Here is a 25379-nt window from a genome sequence, read left to right on the forward strand (position 1 = left end):
TCATCTTTTGTTTCCTCACGAAATACCCATGCATGTCATTTCTTTAACAATGATATGAGGGCACCACCCTCAAACAAAATTGATCCTTCCACATCGAAAGTGCTATTCTGAGCTCGAGCTCAAATGAGCTCGTTATCTAGGTCGTTGGTTAGCGCTAAGATTCGAACCATGCCAGGTATATCTTTCTGTATTCGCAGCAGTTTGTGCGCTATTTTCCGAACGGTGGGCCACCAAACTTCCGCTTTTAATGCGACGGCCGTTATCTTCCGCTTCGCGGCTCAGACGGGGTGATACGACCTGTGCTACGGTTCAGACATAGTGCACCTAACGGCCGCCGTCCGACCCGCCCCCATTAATTTAGTTGTGCACGCCAGGCAATCCATACAGCCTCTCTCCCGAAGATTCGTTCCCCTCTGCCTCCCTCTCATCGTCTTCTTCACCCTCCTCGGCAAGGACCAGATCGGGAAAAATGACCACTTATCTTCTTCTCCGGCCGACGGGTACTGCCGCTGATCCATTGGCGACAAGGTGGTCAACTTTATCTCTCGAGCCGGGATGTAAGATTTCTTTAGCAGCATAAATCATTTTCTCGCAGCCAGATCCCTTTTTGCTGAACTTCAATCTCATTCATGCAGGCTGGGTCATGCCAGTTTTTTGAGATCCACGGACACGTTCACACGTACCTGCCGGAGTTGACTCGCCATGGCATGTCCCAGTCCCACGTGCTTCACCATAGATCCAGGCGCGAGCACAACTTCGTCCACAGCTGCCAGGCAAAGATCCAACAAGCTCAGGGACGCCCCCCTGCGCTGCACCGCACTGCTGCTCGACGGACAGCCAACGCACGGTGCTGCTTTTGGCTTGCACCAACCAACTCCTTGTTGTGGCTATCCTGTTCTTAATCTTCCCGAGATGAGCACTTAGTTTTAGTGTAGAGTCCTGTAATGGGGAGAGTCTAATTTCGTGATTACATTAAGTAGTACGAACACGTGTAAGCTGCATGCTAATGTCCTGTCTTTTGTTCTCCCACTGCTATATGTTATTGTCGTGTCGAAGCATGTAATCATGGTTATCTCTGTATAATATTAATCAAGTTCTACCCTCATGGCAGGCATTTTTATTGACGATTTCTTATGACTCACACTACATTTAATTAATCATAACCTCTCATTTTTTTATTCACTATGTGTAGTCACATCAATCATAGCCCAGGAGGAAGATCTGTTAGGCGGAGAACACCTTCGATCTTGGTGCACCAGCAGTCGCCGGCTTTTCAGGTGCGTCCGGCTTACCTTCATTTTTCCTGCTCCTGCTGCACCCAGTTCTGCATAATCCTAGATTCAGTCTTCAAAATCACATCTTGCTAGATTTGTACATTCATAGATTCAGAGATCTAGTCCTTCAAATCAATTGCATCTGAAGATTCATACATTTCCACAGTCACTCCTTTCAGATCACGCGAATTTCTAGTGCACGTTCTTTACAGCAGGTTTCATTTAGATTATTTTGCTTAGAATTAACAGGGCCAGACACACTGTCCTGCTAACTTAGCAAGCAGCTCACACTTGATGCTACCGCGTACAAGATCGTACTTACTCACACACGAACCCAATGCAGTTATTTTTATCGTTGGTTCTGACTGAAATTCACCTTAGTGACGTAATTCCTAAGCGGTTGTCGTCGATTTATCTTGGCTAAAGTCACTGCAGCGACCAAAAGCCCAATTGCCTGTGCCTGCACTTAATGAATTTAATTGCATTTTCTGTCCACAATCCCAGCCTCATTATTTTCGCCGATATTATGGCCTCGAGATGTCGGATAAAGGCAGCTGCGACGGGGAGACCGCTGATGACATCGTTCATGAAGATAGCCAAAATTCAGCAGAGTGGTGACTCAGCTGTGCCACCAGCACCGACATCTCGCATGTCTGTCAAGCACACTATTGAAGTCATACAGACATTCAATGAGTTCAAGTGATTACTTGTCACGAGCTTTGGCTTTGGCGGCATGCTCGAACTCCAAATGTTGCAGAAACTGAACCTCAAATTCAGTACTTGGACAATGAGCAAGGTCAGCACCACCCGATGCGCCATTGTCCTGGCTGAGAACAAGATACTTAAGTTCTGAGCATAGGATGTTCACAAAGTCTTTGGATTCCCATGTAGACATCGCAACATAAAGGGTTGGGATGGCCACATCAAGCCAGAAGAAATTAAGTTCATAAAGTCGATGTGCTTGTCGGCAATAGACTCATTGGTCATGAACTGATGTGCTTGCTTTTCCGCCATTTTGCTCAGCCTGATTGTCAAGCAGATACCGGAAACCCCTATCTAAGCTGGAGGCACCCTATCGAACCTGATTTCTCAGTAAGCCCGTCACTCTAGTTTTTTGAAGCTCCTCAATTGTAATTTCCCTGTCATTTCTTTTTAAATCAATTTCCCATGCTCTGGTGAACTTATCACTTTCATTTCAACCAGACTCTGGTGTTGTCTGATTCTGGTTTCTTCCACACGGTAACAATACAGAAGTAGTTATCTGCTGACTCGATCAAGTATGACATAGCATCGTCTCAAGCGGTACACAATGATCCCACACATGTTTTACTAAGTTGTCCATATGATATCCACCTACATATACACACAACTTATCAAGATTTTCTGTTTCTGAAATAGTTCATCACACCGGTGCCGCGCCCGGAAGGCTGGATGATTCTAGTGTGGGATATGCTACAAAAAGTATTAAATGTGACTGATCCTCTTTATGCCAAAAGTTCAACCAATCACCCATACAAGGAACGCGACGAAGCCTTGGCATGGAAGCTGCACAATGCATTACTCTCGTGCCTTGGCATGAATTCTATCCCGGATGGCCAGCAACCAAGGAAAACTGGTGGATCAAGCATGAACCCACAACCGATGACATCTTCACGACGTAAGTGACACCAGGTCAGGACTACATCCTTATTGCTGAAAAGACTCACCCCTCGTTCCATGTGGCACGCTTTCTGCATTTTTGCAGCGACAAGACAGGTTTCTGCACAATGCATTTCCAACCTGGAAATTGACACCTCCATACAAATTTGTTCACAGCACAACATATCCAAAATACAGAGGGACAGCCTGCATGAGTGCTTGAAGCTGCAGGGTAATTTTTCCCAGATTTCTAAGAAGGCATTGTGGAAAGTCTTAGCACCTTCAGACTCCTTCGACGACTAGGAATCCTCCTTCATCACTCACCGGAGGAAATTTCATGCATCACATCCTGATAGTTATTTGTAGCTTCCCCGTAGAGTTTTTTGGGTTGTAAGGCAGTACAAATACCATGAACTTGCCAAAGCTATGTTGGTTTCAGATTCTGCCAGAACCTTGTTTAATTTCTTATCTGCTTCCCATTGCTTTGATCATCTAGACCCTGTATACCAGTGCGACCCACTTGCCACTTACTTCATGTGACGCCCATTTTTATTTAGGCGTTCAGCTGCTAATATAACAAACTGCTCAGCGTATCCCACACACATATTAAAATGGCATGCAAAATGAAGGCATTGCCATGACATATCCAACCAAATGGTAACCTTGCAGCTTGCACAAAGTCTCACATGCCAATATTCATGGATGTTTGTCTAAAGGAAAACCCTTCCTGCCCCGGCAGGCTTGCAAATATGGTGCCATATCCTTAAGAGATCAAGAAAAGTTATCTACACGTGTATTCATCCATATACCATAACCAACCACACCTCATGATACTATCAGCTCCAAGTCATCACAGCAATACATCACACACATACACTTCAAACATCACTGTCTTTTACATGCAGAGATCAACACAAGTTTGTCAAAACCAAAATGAGACATCTTGCCACACTCATGCTACCTACCAAAACACACAGGGTTTTCCTACAAGTCCTGTCCTCTAATCACTTAGAGGTCTGCACGCAAAATAGTCAGCTGCAGTCTTCACCTTTTCTGCTTCCATAGACAGCGGGATAAGAAGTGCCCACACACCACTATGAAGGATGGGAGCTAAACAAGATTCCCAGTGCGACGAATCCCATCTAATTACTAGAACTAGTCTTAGCTAGATTTTCTTCGCAAACTTGAACTCTTACACATAATATAACTAACTACATCATGACATGGCCTCTCCTTCCTTTTTCAGAATAGCACTTCGTGCATCATGAAGATTGGGAGCTCATCCTTTTCCCCCTTCATGGAGATCACCTCGTATGCAAGCTGCTTCTTTAGATATGCTAGCTCGTCCTGCAACACAGTTCATTTGTATCAGTCACTCCCATGAAATCATCAACAGTTTTTCAGCATTATTACATATGTTTTCCTAATATGTACTCACCCCAGAGAGCTGATGCTCAAGGTATAGGCCATTGTATTCTCTGAAGTAGTGGGAAACCAAAATCCACAGCTTCTTGGACATTGCTGTCCTGACCTGCGCACACCACCATTGGCTGGACTCGATTCAGCATGGCACCTTTGTCTGCAAGTCGATCATGTAGGCCAAGACCATCCCTAACTTCTGCATAAGGTAACATCACTATCAAATTTCAACCGATTATATGCATCCACACTTGTGTCACCTACATCACAAGTTCCATCACGTGCATGTACACGGTGAAGTGTCGATATGAGAATGTGTTGTTCTATATACTGTCTTTCTGGTACTGTGTCAGGTGAGCTGGCAATATATCTCGAGCATCCTTCATCCACCTCTTCACTATATGTTTCACTGGTATTTCTTTAGCTCTAATGAAGTCTAGAACCTGCACAAAACAAAATTCAATTGCTGTCAGCAACTACTTCACCCGAGCCACCCTCGAAAAAGCTTGCCTAAAAAAATATTACAAACCTTCAACACATGCCTGCACAACAGGCCCACGTGTGCAAACTGGCCACACTCGAACTCGAATTCATTCCCCTCGTCAAGCATTGTAACCTTGTAAGATGCCCTGCACCACTTCTCCCTCTTCTCTGCTTCACTATGGATTGCAATGTACGTCCTATGTTTGTCAACCTCTTCAACTTGATAAGCCCCGCACTCGTTCAGTATGTGCCCAAACTGTTCGAACGTTGCTCTTGTACAAATCTTGCTGGCATGCCTCTCGACTACAAGGTTTGCTCTCATAAGCATTCTCCCCTGCAATTTCAGTGTACATCAAGGGAGATTCCATTATAGATACAGAACTTAGTTACAAATACGCAAGAGAAAGGAAATATAAATCCACATCATCCTTACAATTCTAGTTTGTTTCTCCTCGTAGTTCTCCTCCCATTCTCAGCCTACAAACACAGGCACATAAATCATGAAGTTTTCTAAATGCACGAACCAATCAGCCTACAACTCATAGGCACATCTAGCTTTATTCTTGTAATTGCAGAGAGTAATCACCCTAACAATACACGCACATATAATCTGAGATGAGTTTTCAAAATACAGGACAACAAATAGTCTGCAAAACACCAACCCTTAATTTAGTAATTAAGCCTGGAAACACAGGCTCATGAGGCATGGATTTCCAAAATACAGGGAGCAAACAGCATGCAACCACTTGGACACGAATCAGAAATCTTTTCCACTAGAGAATAGTAACCAACCTGCATTTCTGCTTTCATGGATTACATGCGCATATAGCCTACATTTTTTTGAACGCACAGAACAAATCAGCCTCGAAACACAGGCGGATACAACATGAAATTTACTAGTGCAGACAGCAATCAAGCACTTGCTCTAACTGCATGATTTATTGAATCGTTTGTAACTTAAATTACAGATTTTCTGATGGAAGGCAAAGTTGCTACTTCACCAACCTTTTGTTCCACCCCGGTGCTTGGCAGCTTGGGGATTCATCTTCCCCATCAATAGCTCCTGACATTGGCGGCGAGCTCTCCTTTCTGTTCGCCGCCACCCCCTTCGCCCACAAGATTTGTGCTTCACCTGCGGTGCCACTTCGAGATCCCCCACGGCGAAGGCATTCACAGCCGCCGGAGCCGGCACCAAGCTCTCCCCTACCTCCCCTACCAGACTGGATCCGATCTTGCAAGAAATCCAACTTCTGGATCAGCTAATGAGAGGGCTAAAAAAAAAGTGCATGCAGCATCGCCAGAGGAACCAAAGATCCATACCTGCTGATTGGTTGCATCAGAAACTCTCGCCGGCGGCGTTCGTTGCCTATGTCCCCGAGTCTACCCACGCCCTAGTCGCGAAGACTCTCGGTCCTGCCTTCAATTCGTTTCTACCACCACGGAAAGCGAACTTCGTGGTCCACGAATCTGACGGCGAGGCGGATTCTGTTCCACGGCTCACCACGCCACAGCCCGACGGCCGTCCACACGGTCGTCAACTCTTCCCCGCGCCGTGGCCCACCTCCCATCGCTTTCGCATGCGTATTTCGCTACAGTTCTCGTTTTTCTGGCGGACCACATGGCCGCGTATATAACTCTGGCACAGATCCCCAAGCGTTAAACGACGACCTAGATAACGAGCTCATTTGAGCTCGCGCTCAATTACTCCGCGTCCGTTCGACATCTCTTTAAGTTATTTATTGATCAAGCTAACGGCAAAACTTTGATCAAAATACATATATACACACGTCCTGGTTAACATATAAACCATGTTTTTACAACTACACATCCTAAATTACAACAGAGGAAAAAGGTGCACACGAGGCCTCTCATACATTAGCAACAAATGGCATTGTCCCCTTAGTCCTATTTGAGTGAATATTTGTTAAATTTTCCTGCGCAAGTACTCATTGCCATTCTCCACTCGGCTTTCTTCTGTTGTAAGTGGCTCATCCATCCATGTAGCATCCTGTCTGATCGATGATTTGTTGTTGTCGGTGGATTCATTTTTTAGAGCAACTTTCGATGGTTTCGTAATTACCATTTCATACTCCCTGATCCATTGCTAGCAAAAATAGAGTATATTGTAAGTACATCATGACCAAGAGTGCTCCAATTTTTCATTGGCGTACTTGCTAACAATTGGTGCTTAATTAATTACAATCTTGCATGATGATCTTTCCTGTATGTGGTTTGAAATTTACCAAAACCCATCTAGAAATTTTTTGTGGTGAATCAGAACATGGTGATTCGAGCAGTCCCAGAGACCTGAAGTTGTTTACATTTGGCCAGACGATCTATGTTCTGGGTGCGTTTTTCAGAAATATACCACTACTCCAATTTCTTAGAAACAATTACCAGTAGGAGTTTTCATTGGTGGTTGCATTCACTAAATTTCGGTGTCGTCTCTCACAGTTTTTGGGTGTGTTTACTGGTGGTTGCATTGTTATCTTTGCGTTTGTTATGCTGGTATCTGGTATCTGGTGTTTATGGCTATCGCTTTAGTATCAATTTCAGTTCGGTTTGTTATAGTTTGTAATAGGAGGAGATCATGATTTCTTTGGAGGGGGCGGCCCCAATTTCCTAAGAAACAAAAAGGTAGTGTTTGTAAGAGGAACTGAAACAAGCGAAATGTGATTGTTCCATTATAGTAAATAACAACGCATGCCTACATTTTGGTTGGAGCAAGAAACAGGAATCTAATGTTTTGCCAGCCATGCATGTGTAATAACGACGCATGCGAGTACTGCTGAATATATGATCCATAAATCAGAAGTGCACATGGTACAAAGTACAACAACCACATGTATCTCCTCAACGGGAGAGAAGTAACAACCAAACATCGATACAATAGTGTGACCGGCCATGCAGAACTGGCTCGACATACATACTCCTCTCTGTCTCACATGAACAGCATTTATTCGTATATCTGTGTGTGTGTGTGTGTGTGTGTGACCCGAACATAGTTAGTGTCGATGGATGGCACTATAGGCGGCGACCATGGTGGCCAGTGGTTGATCAGCGAATCTTAGAGCAGTCCACGGATGAGCTAATGGCGTAGGGGATGCTGACGCCGCACTTGGAGGGGATGCCAGCGGCCTTTCCAGCATTGAGCCCACCAGCAGCACTCTTAATGCACTTGCACGCCGCTTGCTTGTCAGCGGTGCTCCGCGCTGCGCCGGCCAGACTCCTGACACCACTGCAGCAGGCCGCAGGTGGGCTGGAGCCGCTGCCGCGTGCATAGGAGATGCAGGGGCTCAAGGCAGAGCTCACCTGGCCACAGGAGATTGCAGCGTCTGTGGCTGTGAGGACCATTGCTGCCACGAGGGTGAACAACACGAGTTGAGCAGCTGCAGCACGGGCCATCTTGATCAAGCTAGCAATAGTAGTAGTGCTGAGCTCAGATGTAGATGATGAGATGGATGGACTTGCTAAGTGGTTGTACTTGTGAGGAGTTCTGTAGGGGATGCATGAGCTTAAATAGGGATTCTGGCAAATATGGGATCCCATTCGTAATAACTGTACACAAGTATTGCGTCCAGATGGACCAATTGGGTTGATGCACGCGAGCAAATACATAAATTTAGGTTGTTGTTTGAAGTTGGAATCCATCGATGGTCGTTAATGCATTTTGCTGGATGTTGAGTTGGGCCCCATGGATGGACCTAGCGTGTGCACAGCAGATTAATGACGGGACTAAGAGGTTTACCTAATCTCAGTCTCTCGTGGAGTAGTGTAGTTGAGTGCATTGATGACAGTGAGCTCGAACCATGAACTACATAAATCTGACGGTGCATGTGATCTTATAGGGCTCTAGTTAAATGACTTTACTCATTCTGTCTCAAATGTTAAATTCGACAATGTGCCAATGTCACGGTTTGATACTCATCGATGTCGTCTTCAAACGTATATTTTGAATATCGATTTAGTTTCTATGAAATACTCTCTTGTCCCATAATATAAGATCGTTTCTCAAGCTAACATAGCTTGAAAAACGATTTTATATTATGGGACGGAGGGGCGTGTCTTTCAAGTAAATAGCAACGTATTATATATGTCAATTTGACTAAGTAAAACATCAACTATATTTGGCAAACGGCCTTGGCGAACAGATCCTGATAGCTCAGTGGTGAGGCGAATACGGGTGGATTGTGCCACTACCATAAGGCCTATGGTTTCTCGAACCACATGTGTCATGCCTCAACATGGCAATGGGTGCCCGCAACCCGCAAACCCGACGGGTAAAAACCCTATTAGGGTAAGGGTTTGAGAAAATATATACCCATGGGTATATAAATGGGAAGAAATTGTACCGAGTGGGTAAGGCGGGTACGGGATGGGAAGGCCATACCCATACCTGAGTACCGGCATATCCGCATACGGGAAGACAACCGCCAACCTCGACCCAAAATCCTCTCCCCTTAACCACGTGCATGATGTTGTTTAAATGTGTTGATCTTGTTTTGTGAACTCATAATTTTGTCTTTGATTTTGGTGATCTTATTATATAGTCGCCTTCACTTGATCATTTCTATGTAGGAATTGCACAAGTAGCTTGAATGAAAGAAAATTAGAGAAAAATGTGTCCCTCTTGTTTGTCTTGTAATTGAAAAAAGAAGAAAGAAAATATGTCAATGTTTCTCTAAGAAGTTCACTTAGAGGCTACTCATCCATGATTGTAATTGGAAATTGTTTGGTGCCATCTAGTTCAAGCTTATTGTTATCTACTTCTAAAAAATAATACCATTTTTTATTCCATCGCACGTGGTATATATGTGCTGAAATACTAAAATGTGGTATATATGTGTTGATTTTTTGTGTATATATATACTAAAACTCATGCCAATATGGATGGAATTTGAGAGGTGTAACACAGAAGACTCATCTCATTATGTGCCACTGATGTAGGATCTCAATCTATTATACGATGCCACCATGGAAAGAGGTCCAGAGGGTGCACGCATGGGATGTAAAATAGCACAATTTGGAAACAAAAAGGTAATGAATAAAAAAGGGATTTCTATTTTCTATTCCTATGACCTTGGTTGCTTAGTACTCCTCAGTTTTGCCCCACACAACTAACATCCCTCACTTTTCTCCTCCTCGCCCGACACTCAAAAATGCCGAACCGAGCGTTTCTGTCCGGTCAACATAGTTGACCGTTACCTGGCGCATATAGTGATGCATGGAGCACCCGGGAGCCACCTGTCAGCATATTTATTAGGGAAAAATAGTGGAATATAATGATGGTCGGGCATCCCAGGACCCACATGTCAGTGTCTGGTTTATTTGCAAAATTAAGGGTGGAATATAGTGCCGCCCGTGGGGGTCGAACACGAGAGCAACGGTTGACTATGCATAGTGTGAGCCATTTTAGTCGGATGTGTCTTTGTGCTTATTTGCAGAGCCTCGACTATATGACCTGAATTTTTTTAGGGATTCTACATTACAGAAGGGCACACGAATCAGTGACCCTGGAAAGAAAGAACGTGCCAGTGTAAAACACATCGGATTCTGAGATTCAGAAAGTCTTAACAAGCACGATTTTTTAACAGGGGCGACATAAGATGGCCAGCCAGCGTCGACAGAGGCTAGTTGTCTTGATCGAACGAAAGGATAATGGTGCCATCATCGTCGTTGTTGTGGTCTTCATCGTCAAAGGAGAATAGGACGACGACATAGAGTGGCCGCCCTCTTCTGCTCTGCTCTTAAGCTGCCGCCACTTCTTCAGCCGCCCGACGCCTAACAGCCTCTGGCTGCGATGTGGACAGAGACGCGGCTAGCACCACCTGGTTGAGCTGCTGATGCGCCGAGCACAGGGCCTCCTCGGCCTGGGCAGTGAGCAAGACAACATCATATGCAGGAGTCATCATATCTTCCTCTACCTCGTCTTCCACATTGTGGACATCGAGGTGCTACTGCATCGCCTCGAAGGCCACCTCCTTGGCGCCTTCCTCCTCAGCCTCCCAGCGATTACGAGACAGCTCGGACAATGCCTGCACGAGCTCGGAGTTCATGGAGTAGGAGCCCAAGCCCAGCGAGCCCACGCTGGAGTTGGGGCTGGTGCCAGTCTTGGAGCCCTTGCCGGAGTTGGAGCGCGCTGCCGCTGGTGCCGGGCACCGGCGCTCTGGGGCAACGACCTCCTGTGGAGAACCTTGCGGTCAGAAGCTGCCTTACCATGGCGGCTGTACTATATTTGGATTGGATTTCACAACGCGTGGAAGCAATGGAGTGAAATATCGGTGGAACGATTCCGAACACCGGTATTTAATCAATGGAGTACCAGGAAGGGGATACAAGTGGTGGCGGTTGATTGTTTTCACGACATCTAGAATTGGCGGGAATGCACGGTGGCGGGAAGGAGCGGTGGAGGCGGTGGCCGTGGTAATGGAGCACCTCCGCGTGGCTCTCCCCTCTTGGTGGCATGCGTACGGGCGGCGGCACAGCAGAGAGAGCTGCAAATTTTGCAAAGGACCCCTTGTTGACCGAACAATATATAACTAGAGCCCAAATAGACTGGATACTTTTCGAAAGACCCCCTGGTTATGAATGTGGCCCATTCATTTTTTATCCAAAGTAGACCACATACGATACACAATGCCCCAATTTCATGAATTTTCTTGTTTATTTCTATATTTCATCCATTTAGTGAATTTCTAGAGATTTATCAGGACTTGCTCAAATTTGAACTACAAGTGTGATTTTTTTGGTCCTGAAAATTAGAAAAAATCATTTTATGCTTATAATTGGTAGTGTAGGCACTGGGCACAACCAAAGTTGAAATTCCCAAGCATTTGCTAGGAATGGTCAACCTTGCAAGTTTGACCATGTTTTGGAAAAAAATCAAAGAAAATAATAAAAAAACCTCAAAAATTGAAAACCTTTTGCATTGAGTGATCTTATGTGAACATGTTAGTAGGGAATATAATAAACTTGCAATACACAAGTTTAAAAATTGGGTCCATGTATATGTTGCACTTTTTTGGACTACTTGCATACATGTTGCACCATTTTGGAGTACATATGTACATGTTGCAATTTTTTTGATTAGCTCTGCAAGTGCATGATACTCTCTTTTTTTGAGGAAGAACGACAGTGGGAAAGGCTCCCACTGACTTTGTATTACTCACAAAGGAACAATTACATATGTGTTACAAAGGGTTTTTGTGGCCCCCCGGCCATGCTAGCTATCCACAGTCTTAGTGACCCAAGTTTACAATGTAATTAGACAGGAAGGGATGAAGATCCTCCCGGCAGTTATGTGTTAGCAGCTCCAAGGGATGCTTGAATCTAGCTAGCCATGCTCCATAGGAGTGCTGAATCCCTCTAAAGTGTTGATTGTTTCTCTCCATCCGAAGACTCCAAGCAGCCAAGAGAAAGATATCCATGAAGAGAGGTTGTCTCCAATTACCCCTACCTCCATGCAGAAGAGCCAGTCTGTTGTCAGCTATCGGCCATGTCACTCCAACTACATCCCAGGAGCGTTGACTAAAGGGGCAATTGAAGAACAGATGTTCCACCGTTTCCTCTCGAGGGTTTTGACAGAACATGCATGCATAGGTGCCCCCCATGACAACAAAATGTCTGCGTTTGAGCATATTCCTGGTATTCAGACGATCAACTAGGAGTAGCCACCCAAACATCTTGAATTTGATCGGGCTTTTAGCTTTCCAGAGCCATCCAAACGCCTCATCTGCCACAACCTGTTTGTAGCAGTGGTTATAGAACTTCTTGGACGAAAAACGCCCGAGCAAGCATTCCCAGACATCACAGCTATCGGCGGCCAGCCGATTTTGCGGCAACCCCTCCTGGATCTCTTTGATTTCCTCTCTCGCCTGGGTCGAGAGAGGTAGACTAAAAATCGTGGATGGGTCAATTGCAGTAAGAACCTTAGCAATGGAGTCGTCCTCATTCAAACAAAATGAAAAGGCTCGTGGGTATATATCCATTAATGGGGAATCTTGAGTATTATCAAACCAAACATCTTTCCAGAACAGAGCACTAGATCCATCCCCGGGGGTGACTTTAGTGAGCCCTCGGAAGATCCCACTGAGTTGCATCACATCTTTCCACCAGAAAGAGCCCATCGCCTCAGATGCATGCGGTATCTTGTTTCTGTAGTAGGCATCCCAAACAAGCTCCACTCAGGGAACATCTTCATGATTATAGAATTTGAAAAGATATTTTAGGAGGAGGGCTGCATTCTGTGTTTTAAGATCAATAACACCAAGGCCTCCGCAGCGTTTTGGGCGGCAGACAAGTTCCCAGGCCGCAAGAGAGTTATTTTTGACCCCGTCGTCAGAGTTTTTAGCCCAGAGGCAATATCTACGCAGCTTGTCCAGATGTTCAATCACCTTTGGGTGTATCTTGATTGTGCACATTGCATATATCAGCATCGAAGTCACAACTGAATTGACCAAGGTCAGTTTAGCCCCGGATGACATCAGTGACAGCGCAGTGGATGTCTTCCGCTCAACTGCATGAACCAGCGGCATAAGATCAAGGACGCTGGGCCTCGTCGTGCCCATTGGCAGGCCGAGGTATGTGAAGGGCATGGAACCAACAGAGTAACCAGAAACCCCAGCCAGTTCACAAGCACGTCGGTGATCAATGTTAATGGGTATGAGAGTTGATTTCTGAAAATTGATCTTCAACCCAATGGAAGTAGCATAATCTTCTAGGATAGCTTTCATACGGGCAGCCTGCACGGGACATGCCTGCATAACTAAAATCGTGTCGTCAGCGTATTGGACAACCGGGAAGTCACCCGCCCTATCACGAGGGAGAGGAAGATCAAACAGCCCTCGAGTAAAAGCATCGTTAACTGCTGCTTGGAGGAGATCAGCCGCAAGGACAAAGATCAACGGTGAGAGAGGGTCCCCCTGGCGCACTCCACACTTACAGTTGAATTTTCGACCAGGGACTCCATTAAGGAGTACAGAAGAAACCCCCGAGCCAAAGATCATGTTCATCCATCCAAGCCATTTGTCATCAAAACCCATGTGTTTCATAATTTCCATCATGGGGGCGTGCTCAATAGTGTCAAACGCCTTGGCAAAGTCTATTTTGAGGAGGATGTTTTCCCTCGCTGAGGTATGGCATTGATGGATGTATTCAAACGACCACGCTAGGCAATCCTGGATAGTCCTCCCTTTGAGAAAACCGTACTGATTTCTGTGTATGATCTTGAGGATGACTTTCTGTAGCCGATTTGCCAAGATCTTAGTGATGATTTTCAGACAACAATTCAGTAAAGTAATTGGTCTATAATCATTTGCAGTTTCTGGAGAAGAGATCTTTGGGATCAATGTGATATACCCCTCACTAATACTGGTTATATCTAGCCCTCCGGCATGAAATGCATGGCACAACTCATAGAAGTCCGACTTGATGATCGGCCAGCAGCTCTGAAGGAAGCAACCATTAAAACCATCAGGACCCGGAGCCCGATCACTCGGCATTTCCTTAATAACAGTGTCAATCTCTTCATTGGAAAAAAGGTGCCGACAAGTGCTCCGGTCCCTCAATCGGACGGATGATTCTGGAAAGGTCAAAACGCATGTGAGTGGGTTTAGAAGAACCCAACCGTTCCTTATAGGTTTTGAACAACACCCCTTCCTTGCCAACATGGTCATGCATTTCCACATCACTGTCCCGAAGCATGGCGATAGAGTTATGTCTGTATCTCTCCGTGGCCAGGGATTGAAAGAGGTTGGTATTTTCATCCGCAAATCTGAAGTATCTGATCGTGCATCTTTTCCTCCAGTATTCATTCTGAAACTGTAACAATGTCTGCAAGTGAGATTTCAAAATTTTCCGGAAGTTTGATTCCTGGATAAATAGAGGTCTTTTGTCCTCGAGATTATCCATCGTAGCTAAAGATTCATTACAGTTTTGAATTATGATTTTCATCTTTGAGATATCCCGGCTCCATCTCTTGAGATCATACCTCAGAGTTTTCAGTTTTTTACAAATGCGGGCGGCAGCGTTCGGGGCATGGCATGCCTTGGACCAGGAGGCGGCCACCACCTCCATAAACCCGGAATGGTTAATCCAAAAGTTCTCAAAACGGAAGAGTTTGGACTTGGGGATAGAGGACTCAATTGTAACCACACAGTGAATATGATCAGACACCGGTTTTCCTAATGGCAAGACCATGGCATGATACTCTCATTCTATGTTGACCTATTTTTGGTTATTTTTGCATGTTGCATGTTTTTAAGTAAGTTTTGCATGTGGCTACTTTTAGAAAAGTTTGCATGATGCATTGTTCTTGAACATGCAAAAGCCACTCAACGTAGGTATTCCTAAAGGTAGCATACACCAACTTTGTAAACACATTCAAACATAAGTTGACGACATGATTAAGCTTAGCAAATCATAGTACAACAACTTCTTATTTTTTCAGTTTACACTGGACATCCACATATTGGATATTTGGCACTAGCTAGAAGGGGGTTGGAGACGCTTAAGATGATGAGCCAGGAGGTGGTGGGACCATTGAGAACTTTGCCCAAATTGAGCCGAGAGCTCATACGGCTCCACCACTATTGGGACAGTCTTGCAACCCGGCTTGGACTCTAAGTAGGGCCGCGACAGATCCTCCCCGACACCACCCTCCATCCAGTCCTGGTCATTCATTTCCTCATCCTCGTCATCCACTAGAATGGTCAGGTTCGTGTCTGCCGACGAAGGATGAGCGATGATCTTCATATCACCAGAGAGCACACCTCTTCTGCAACCTCGTTCTGGATGATGATATCCAAACCCCCTGGTATTTGTCGTTTTCCACATCCTCCTCCCACTCCTCGTCAGAATCCTCCCCCTTCTCCTTCTCCTCATCAGAATCCTCTTCCTTCTCCTCCTCTTCGGAATCCTCTTGCTCCTCCTCCTCCTCGTTACAAATCTCTCACTCCTCCTCGCCAGGATCCTCCTCCTCCTCCTCCTCATCATTTGCATCCTCCTCTTATGTTTCCTCATCAACGACATCAATAATACGCAAATTTACCGACCCTTTCGGCTCTGGATTCGACGACGATAGGCGGGAGCAATACTCGAACCATCGCACTCGTTGTTAAGGATCCGGTGACCCCATCACTTCTTCCATTGCCCAGAGGATAATCTCCATTGAGATTGCGCCATTGTTTTCATGAACCGTCCGCTTCAGTTCATCCAATGTTACTTCCAAGGTTAGGCCCCACGAGTGCAACTCGAGAGCTTTCTCGCTCAGAAACCAGGAGCATATTTCCATGCACTTGGCCAACAACTGCTCGTCTCCGGCTCAAAATTCTTCCATTGCCCTCTTCCATCTAACTAGATCTAGCAATGAAGCAAAGACGAATTTTGCAAATCAAATTATTAAAAACGAACTCGATTGTAAGGATCAAAATTACAACATAATCTAAAGTGGGCTCCTATGAACGGATCCTAATTTCTAGTTTTTTTCTTTCAAACTAGCTGCCACTATCACAAATGCAACCCTAAAAAATCTTGCATAATGTTTCCAAACTGGAGCAGCTCAATTAACAACAATTCAATTGCTCAATCGCCCATTCAATCGAATGATCCAAATTGCTAGGGTTTCTATTAGAAACGTACATGTCGACCAATTATATCGGATGGTTCCTGCAGGCTGCGACGTATCACCAGGTCGCTTCGCTATCGGAGCTCAGGCGGACGGTCAGAGTGGGTGGCGGGGCTGCTAGGGCACGGCGGCGCCGGACTGCTGATGACCCACAAGTATAGGGGATCTATCGTAGTCCTTTCGATAAGTAAGAGTGTCGAACCCAACGAGGAGCAGAAGGAAATGACAAGTGGTTTTCAGCAAGGTATTCTCTGCAAGCACTGAAATTATCGGTAACAGATAGTTTTGTGATAAAATAAATCGTAACGGGTAACAAGTAAATGAAGTAACTAAGGTGGAGCAAGGTGGCCCAATTCTTTTTGTAGCAAAGGACAAGCCTGGACAAACTCCTATATAAAGCAAAGCGCTCTCGAGGACACACGAGAATTGTCGTCAAGTTAGTTTTCAAGCTCCCGTGGACCGGTGCTTGGGTGCTGCCCTTTCTTGGACAAGCCTCCCACTTATGATTAACCCCTCTCGCAAGCATCCGCAACTACGAAAGAAGTATTAAGGTAAACCTAACCATAGCATGAAACATATGGATCCAAATTAGCCCCTTGCGAAGCAATGCATAAACTAGGGTTTAAGCTTCTGTCACTCTTGCAACCCATCATCTACTTATTGCTTCCCAATGCCTTCCCCTAGGCCCAAATAATGGTGAAGTGTCATGTAGTCGACATTCACATAACACCACTAGAGGAGAGACAACATACATCTCATCAAAATATCGAACGAATAGCAAATTCACATGATTACTTTTAACAAGACTTCTCCCATGTCCTCAGGAACAAACTTAACTACACACAAAGCATAATCATAATCAAGATCATAGGAGTATTAATTATCATTAATGATCTGAAAATATAATCTTCCACTGGATAAACCAATTAGTATCAAGTACAAGCAGTAATCAACACTTCTAACCCACGGGTACCAATATGAGGTTTTGAGACCAAGATCGAATACAAGAGATGAACTAGGGTTTGAAAGGAGATGGTGCTGGTGAAGATGTTGATGGAGATTGACCCTCCCTCGATTAGAGGATCAATGGTGATGACGATGGCGATGATTTCCCCCTCCCTGTTTCCCCGGCAGAACAGCTCTGTCGGAGCCCTGGATTGGTTCTGGCCAGGTTCCGCCTCGAGACGGTGGCGCTTCGTCCCGAAAGCTTCTTCCTGATTTTTTCCAGGGTGAAAGACACCATATAGCCAAAGATTGGCACCGGAGGCCTGCCAGGGGGCCCACAAAATCAGGGGGCGCGCCCAGGGGGGTAGGACGCGCCCTCCACCCTTATGGCTGGCAGGTGGCCCCCCTCTGGTTCTTTATTTGCCCAATAATTTTTATATATTCCAAAAACATGCTCCGTGAAGTTTCAAGACTTTTGAAGTTGTGCAGAATAGGTCTCTAATATTTGCTCATTTTCGAGTCCAGAATTCCAGCTACCGGCATTCCCCCTCTTCATGTAAACCTTGTAAAATAAGAGAGAATATGCATAAGTATTGTGATATAATGTGTAATAACAGCCCATAATGCAATAAATATCTATATAAAAGCATGATGCATAATGCACGTATCAACTGCTACGGAACGGCTGGAACGGTTGCTCGCTCGGGGTCGGGCTATTTTGGGCCAAAGAAAGTGAAGCTCACCCAGTCCATGTCCCACTCGTCCTAAGCGATCACGGCCATGGCCCACCTTCCATACGCGGCCCACATGTCCAAAGAACTGCCGTGTCAGTAACTGAGTGGTCATGGTCAACTGCTTTGACCTGACGACAAAGCTCCGTTTGGGCTTTTGTGAGAACGAGGCGAGTGGTGGAGGGGAAAAGTGAACGAAAGTTAGATGATATGGGCAAAACTGAGCACAACTAAGCAACCAGAGGCACAGGGAATAGAAATCCGAAAAAAAATATGGACAAAAAACGAAAAACATGATACTATGTTTTTTATAATTAGATTCACAAAGACACGTACTCACAATGACCAACTGTGGAGTAGTTGAGTGCATTGATGATGGTGAGATCGACAAGTGAAATATGGGTGCATGTGGTACTGGTCATGTTGGGCTTCGGAGCAACTACCTTGCCTTAGTTTTTCCCCATGTCACATTTTAAAAATTCATTGATGCCATATTCAGATCTACATTTTGACTCTTCATTTAATTTATATGAAGACATGCCTTTCGGGTAAATAGCCAACCATTACGTACATAGCACTAAGTAAAGTATAAACTATATTTCTAAAGTGGCTTGGCCGCTTTGGTGCTCCCGGATCCGATAGCGGAACGCCCAAGCGGAATATGTGTGTGCCGTGCTGCTGTTATTTGGACTATCTACTGTGATACACATCCAACCCTTTTTTAACCGTACCAGTGATACATGGAGTCATCTGTGAGCTATGATTTTTTTTCGCCACACATACAGCACCAGTAATATTGAACCACCGGAATCCTATTTCTAATGATCGCGCCATACTATTGTAGCACCGGATGCAAAAAATCAATAATACAAAAGCTATATTAGTCACGCCCATGTTATCACATCGAGCTCGTCAAATTCTATGGAAGCACCGTCCAAACATGGACCAAATTAATGTGTCATAGTGTAGATATGTATAGTAGCGTTGGAATCATTAATGCGGCAACGCCAACCTCTGCTGCGAATGTCTTAAAAATGTGTCATTTTCCTTCTCCGGGCTCTCTTCTCATACACACTTCCCACCTAGTATGCTGCAAGAAATCCGGATTCCCTACACCAACTTTGTAATCTTCAATATACTAGTACGAGATACTGAAATCTAATAGGAGTGCCAGGAAGCATCTTTGTATAGTTTCGATGCATAACGGTAGGAGGCATGGGAAAAATGGCAATATTAAGGGCACTGCAAATTTGTGGAAGTTAGTCTCAGGAGGCTGTTTCTTAGAGCATCTCCAGCCGCGTCCCCAAGATGCCCCCAAGGCGTTTTTTTAGCGCCGGCGACCGAAAATCATCCCAGTTGCGTCCCAGGATCTCATTTAGCGCCGATTTGGGCCGAAATAATAGCCGGCGAACCCGAGCCGAACCCAAGCGCCCGGGGGTCGCCTGGGGGCGCCGGCCGAAGCAAAAAGGGGCGTGGGGCCGCTCTGTCGGCGAGAGGAGACCCTTTTCCCGCCGTTTCCCCCTGCTTTCCCCCCATCGGCTTCCCTCCCGTTCTCTATTCCTCCCGCCAATCTCTTCCTCCTCCCCTCCAGCCGGCCGCCATGCCGCCAAAGAAGTACGTGCCCCCCCGCGCCGGGACGGATGCCACTACCCAGCCGAAGCAGAGGGCGCCGCCGTCCAAGCCCCCGGGCATATCTAACGCCGACTGGAAGGCGGAAGTTTAGCGCCGGGAGGCTGTCACCACCAACCGACGGAACAGGGCCAACGCCAAGAAGACCCGGGACAGGGTGGCGCTCGTGGCTGCGGCGGTGGCAGAGCAGGAGGATCGCACGGCCGAACAAGCTGAGGCGGCTCGCGCGGGGATGATGAATCTACCCGGCGGCCATGGCCCGTACACGTCCTGGAGCCAGAAAGAGTCGGGTCTCCGGTCGGCTTCTCGTCGTCGCCACAACCGTGGGGCTGCACGCCGTCGCTCGGCTATGCCGACGGCGAGGTGCACGGCGGGTTCAATCCCAACACCAGCTTCCCACATGGCCACCCGGCCCAGCGCACGCCCTTGCCCGCCTTCGGCGGCATGCAGTACCCCCCGTACTCCTACTCGCCACCGGCCTATGCCGCCTCCCTGACGCCACCTCTCCCCCGTGCCGCGCTGCTCTTCTCACAAGCCTCCTCGTCGCATCTCGGCGACACCGACGCGACGGAGGCCGACATGGACGACATCATCATGACCGGCTCGGCCGCCGCCGTCGCCTCCTCCGGGTTCACTGCCCAAGATGATACAATGGACCTCAATGACGACATGGACGGCGAGCTCGACTACGGCAAGGAGGAGCTACAGGGGGAGGAGGAGGAGGAGAAGGAGTCGGCGCCTGCTCCGGCGAGGAAAGAGAACAAGAAGAAGAGGCGGGCGGCCAGGACCGGCGAGCCGCACGTCAAGTGGGCGTCCAAGCAGGACGAGTGCCTCGCCGAAGCGTGGAAAGTCGTCTGCCTCGACTCGGTCACCAGCACGAACCAGATCGTCGACACGTTTTGGGAGCGCATCAAGGCCGAGTTCGACAAGAGCAAGCTCGTCGACCCCTACTTCAAAGGCTTCTACATGTAGCGCAGGTCGAAGGCAATGGCGAACCATTGGGGGCTCATCCAAACGGTGTGCAACAAATGGGTTGTCGAGGAGATCGCGGCTCGCCCGGAGAGCGGCGCCAGCATCGAGGGTCAGGTATGGCACGCCGGTCTCTGTCATTTCTTTTCGTTGTGTGCGCCACTGACTGTTGTTCCTTGACGCAGATGGTGCGGATGTTCGACATGTATCGCCAGGACAGGAGCACCGACCAAGATTTCAAGTACCTCCACGTCTTCTCCCGGATCGAGAAGTGCGAGAAGTGGGCTGAAGTCCGGCACACCCTCGCCAAGGCCAAGGAGACGTACAAGCCGGACACGCCGACGCCAGGCGCGGCCGACGGGCGCCCGGACGACAACAAAAGGGCCAAGTCGGCGAAACACACCGAGTCGGGCACCGCACGTGTGCAAGAGTCCATCGAGCATTGCCATGCCGACGCCTAGGCCCGGGCCACCCAGCGGGAAGAGAAAACCGAGGCGCGGTGATCGGCGTGATGACAAACAGCGCCGTCAAGCTTGACCTGCTTCGGACCAACGTCGCCGCGAAGAAGATGAACACCGACCTGGCTTTCCTGATGGGGGGCGCGAACATGCTCTGGAGCAACGGTGAGCAGCTCAAGGCGTGGTACCTAGCGGAGCGTGGCCTCATCCTAAACCAGATGTCGTCAACCGCGGCGCCAACTCCCACGCCGACGCCAACGCTGCCGCCAAGCCCGAGCGATGATGCCTCGATGACGCCTAGCACAGAAGCCGCGCCGACACCGACTCCTCCGACGACGGAGGCCGACACCGCCGTTTGATGCATTGCCTACGCGTCCGTCCTTTCTTTTGCACGCCGAAATTTTTATTTGATTGCCGAATTGTGGCAAGTTGATCGATGAACTGTGGCGCTGATTGATATCCCACAAGTATAGGGGATCGCAACTGTTTTCGAGGGTAGAGTATTCAACCCAAATTTGTTGATTCGACACAAGGGGAGCCAAAGAATATTCTCAAGTATTAGAAGTGGAGTTGTCAATTCAACCACACCTGTAAGATTTAATATCTACAGCAAAATATTTAGTAGCAAAGTAGTATGGAAATAGCGGTAACAGTGACAAAAGTAACACTAGTAGTATTGTAGCAATTGTAACAGCAGCAACGGAAAAGTAACTAAGCAAGGATCAATACGTGAAAAGCTCGTAGGCATTGGATCAGTGATGGAGAATTATGTCGGATGCGATTCCTCATGTAACAGTTATAACATAGGGTGACACAGAACTAGCTCCATTTCATCAATGTAATGTAGGCATGTATTCCGAATATAGTCATACGTGCTTATGGAAAAGAACTTGCATGACATCTTTTGTCCCACCCTCCCGTGGCAGCGGGGTCCTATTGGAAACTAAGGGATATTAAGGCCTCCTTTTAATAGAGTACCGGACCAAAGCATTAACACAGTGAATATATGAACTCCTCAAACTACGGTCATCATCGGTAAGTATCCCGATTATTGTCACTTCGGGGTTAACGGATCATAACACATAATAGGTGACTATAGACTTGCAAGATAGGATCAAGAACTCACATATATTCATGAAAACATAATAGGTTCAGATCTGAAATCATGGCACTCGGGCCCTAGTGACAAGCATTAAGCATAGCAAAGTCATAGCAATATCAATCTTAGAACATAATGGATACTAGGGATCAAACCCTAAGAAAGCTAACTCGATTATATGATAAATCTCATCCAACCCATCACCGTCCAGCAAGCCTACGATGGAATTACTCACGCACGGTGGTGAGCATCATGAAATTGGTGATGGAGGAAGGTTGATGATGATGATGGCGACGGATTCCCCTCTCCGGAGCCCCGAACGGACTCCAGATCAGCCCTCCCGAGAGAGATTAGGGCTTGGCGGCGGCTCCGTATCGTAAAATGCGATGAATCCTTCTCTCTGATTTTTTTCTCCCAGAACGTGAATATATAGAGTCAGAGTTGAGGTCGGTGGAGCTCCAGGGGGCCCACGAGGCAGGGGGGCGCACCCCAGGGGGTGGGCGTGCCCCCACCCTCGTGGACAGGGTGTGGGCCCCTGATCTTGATTCTTTCGCCAGTATTTTTTATTAATTCCGAAAATATTCTCCGTGAAGTTTCAGGTCATTCCGAAAACTTTTATTTCTGCACAAAAATAACACCATGGCAATTCTGCTGAAAACAACGTCAGTCCGGGTTAGTTCCATTCAAATCATTAAAGTTAGAGTCCAAACAAGGGCAAAAGTGTTTGGAAAAGTGGATACGTTGGAGACGTATCAACTCCTCCAAGCTTAAACCTTTGCTTGTCCTCAAGCAATTCAGTTGATAAACTGAAAGTGATAAAGAAAAACTTTTACAAACTCTGTTTATGCTTGTTGTTGTAAATATGTAAAGCCAGAATTCAAGTTTTCAGGAAGGATTATGAACTAACCATATTGACAATAACACTTAGGTCTCATGTTTACTCATATCAATGGCATAATCAACTAGCGAGCAATAATAATAAATCTCGGATGACAACACTTTCTCAAAACAATCATAATATGATATAACAAGATGGTATCTCGCTAGCCCTTTCTGAGACCGCAAAACATAAATGCAGAGCACCCATGAAGATCAAGGACAGACTAAACATTGTAATTCATGGTAAAAGAGATCCAGTCATAGTCATACTCAATATAAACTAATAGTAATGCATGCAAATGACGGCGGTGCTCTCCAACTGATGCTTTCTAATAAGAGGATGATGACTCAACATAAAAGTAAATAGATAGGCCCTTCGCAGAGGGAAGCAGGGATTTGTAGAGGTGCTAGAGCTCAAGTTTTGAAACAGAGATAAATAATATTTTGAGCGGCATACTTTCATTTGAAGAGGTGCTACACACACTATAGGCGGTTGCCAAATAGAATGGTAAATTTTATACTCCCCCACCACCAACAAACATCAATCCATGCCTTGCCCGAAACAACGGGTGCCCTCCAACTAACAACAGTCCTAGGGGAGTTTTGTTTGCAATTATTTTGATTTAATTGAGCATGGGACTGGGCATCCCGGTACCAGCGATTTTCTCTTGAATGAGGAGCAGAGTCCACTCCTCATGAGAATAACCCACCTAGCATGGAAGATATAGACATCCCTAGTTGATATAACAAGATGTGTGTGATACGCGGCAAATAGGTCTGTAATCAGAAAAGTGAAGACCGATAATAACACAGACGATTGATTCTAATAAGATGTATGTGATATACTCTGTCTACACAACATATATTGGCCATTGGGGGACAGGCGGTCATCCGGATACACCATAAGGATGCAAAGAGGCATCCTATATCAGTAAGGACTAGCTATTCCATCACAACCAGTAGCTCATGTAAGAGAACTCTCAAGTTAAGTGTGCTCAGGCTGGAGCAGCCATCAGATCGGTGACTGGATGGGAAGTTGTGTTGATGTTAAATTAACATATAGGATGGGTCGTATCTGTCAAATTAAATGACTGATATGACCCATCCCATTAGTTAATTTAACCTTGAGGTCTTTGTTTTTTATTTTTTTATTTTTTAACACATGTTAAAGAAGGTCTACCGCATTACTTTTTGACAATGTGCGATATGTGGCATACAGTTGATCCATCCGACCTGTTTGTGATGCAATAAGCCATGTGTGTTGTGGGCAAACGCTTGCTAGTATTCAACCGTTTGCGATTGATGAATTCATCACCGACGAGTTTCCTACTGTGGTCCTTGTTCATCTGATCATCATCTACTTCTTGTGCTAGCTCGATATTCCTTCTATGCTAAGTTTCCATTAATTGATGACGTTTTATGAACACGCCACCGTTTCCCACCATTCCCTCACCTGTTTCCCGCCATCCAGCGATATTGCGCGTAAACCTAGGCGACGCACGACGCACGGAGGCGACAAGCGCAGCCTGTAGCACATCCACCTTTTCCAAGCATGCCAACCCACCAAAGCGCCGCCTCTGCCATCAACCTCATCGACGAGGAAAACGAGTAGGCGCCACGGCCCATCGAGGCCTGATGCGGCTTGAAGCTACGTCGGTATTTCCCCAAAGAGGAAGGGATGATGCAGCACATCGGCGGTAGGTATTTCCCACAGTTATGAGACCAAGGTTATCGAACCTGTAGGAGAACCAAGCAACACAATGTAAACAACCCCTGCACACAAATAACAAATACTCGCAATCCGACGTGTAAAAGGGGTTGTCAGTCCCTTTCGGGTAGCGGCACCCCAAGATATGCAAACGGACGAGAATAAAATTGTAGTAGATTGATAGATCGAACGCCAAATAAAATAAATGAGAATAAATTGCAGCAAGCTATTTTTCTATTTTTTGTTTAATAGATATGCAAATAAAAGCAATGGAAAAGTAGATCGCAAAGGCAAATATATGAGAAAGAGATCCGGGGGCGTAGGTTCCATTAGTGGCTTCTCTCGAGAAAAATAGCAAACGGTGTGTAAACAAATTACTGTTAGGAAATTGATAGAACTTCAAATAATCATGACGATATCCAGGTAATCATCATTATATAGGCATCACGTCCAAGATTAGTAGATCGACTCCTGCCTGCATCTACTACTATTAGTCCACACATCGACCGCTATCTAGCATACAT

General features: G+C 46.2%; 1 protein-coding gene and 2 long non-coding RNA genes across 10 annotated transcripts; 1 reads left to right on the forward strand and 2 right to left on the reverse strand.

Annotated features, from left to right (window-relative positions):
- The first annotated feature begins 289 nt into the window (after positions 1–289).
- LOC123172508 (uncharacterized) lies at positions 290–4428 on the forward strand. Of its 8 annotated transcripts, none has more exons than XR_006485624.1 (6): positions 290–557; positions 636–1277; positions 1779–2366; positions 2478–2576; positions 2673–2945; positions 4159–4428. It is a non-coding gene; the product is annotated as an uncharacterized lncRNA (long non-coding RNA). The 8 variants fall into 8 exon arrangements; XR_006485621.1 differs by lacking the exon at positions 4159–4428 and adding an exon at positions 3090–3407; XR_006485625.1 differs by lacking the exon at positions 4159–4428 and adding an exon at positions 3019–3407 and having other exon boundaries at positions 2673–2931.
- Positions 3767–6495, reverse strand: LOC123172510 (uncharacterized). The gene is made up of 6 exons (XR_006485628.1): positions 6135–6495; positions 5820–6034; positions 5248–5291; positions 4861–5148; positions 4351–4774; positions 3767–4259 (listed from the first exon to the last, which is right to left on the reverse strand). It is a non-coding gene; the product is annotated as an uncharacterized lncRNA (long non-coding RNA).
- Positions 6496–7597: 1102 nt separating this feature from the next.
- Positions 7598–8302, reverse strand: LOC123172507 (non-specific lipid-transfer protein 4.1). The gene has a single exon (XM_044589467.1). The coding sequence runs from the start codon at positions 8217–8219 to the stop codon at positions 7872–7874; it is 348 nt and encodes a 115-aa protein (XP_044445402.1). The 5' UTR covers positions 8220–8302; the 3' UTR covers positions 7598–7871.
- Positions 8303–25379: the final 17077 nt, after the last annotated feature.

This window comes from Triticum aestivum, unplaced genomic scaffold, assembly GCF_018294505.1.
Source record: "Triticum aestivum cultivar Chinese Spring unplaced genomic scaffold, IWGSC CS RefSeq v2.1 scaffold129602, whole genome shotgun sequence".
Classification (NCBI taxonomy): Eukaryota; Viridiplantae; Streptophyta; class Magnoliopsida; order Poales; family Poaceae; genus Triticum; species Triticum aestivum.

What these genes read in the sequence shown, in the direction of transcription:
- LOC123172507 (XM_044589467.1), bottom strand. Translation starts at nt 8,219, where the DNA reads ATGGCCCGTGCTGCAGCTGCTCAACTCGTGTTGTTCACCCTCGTGGCA.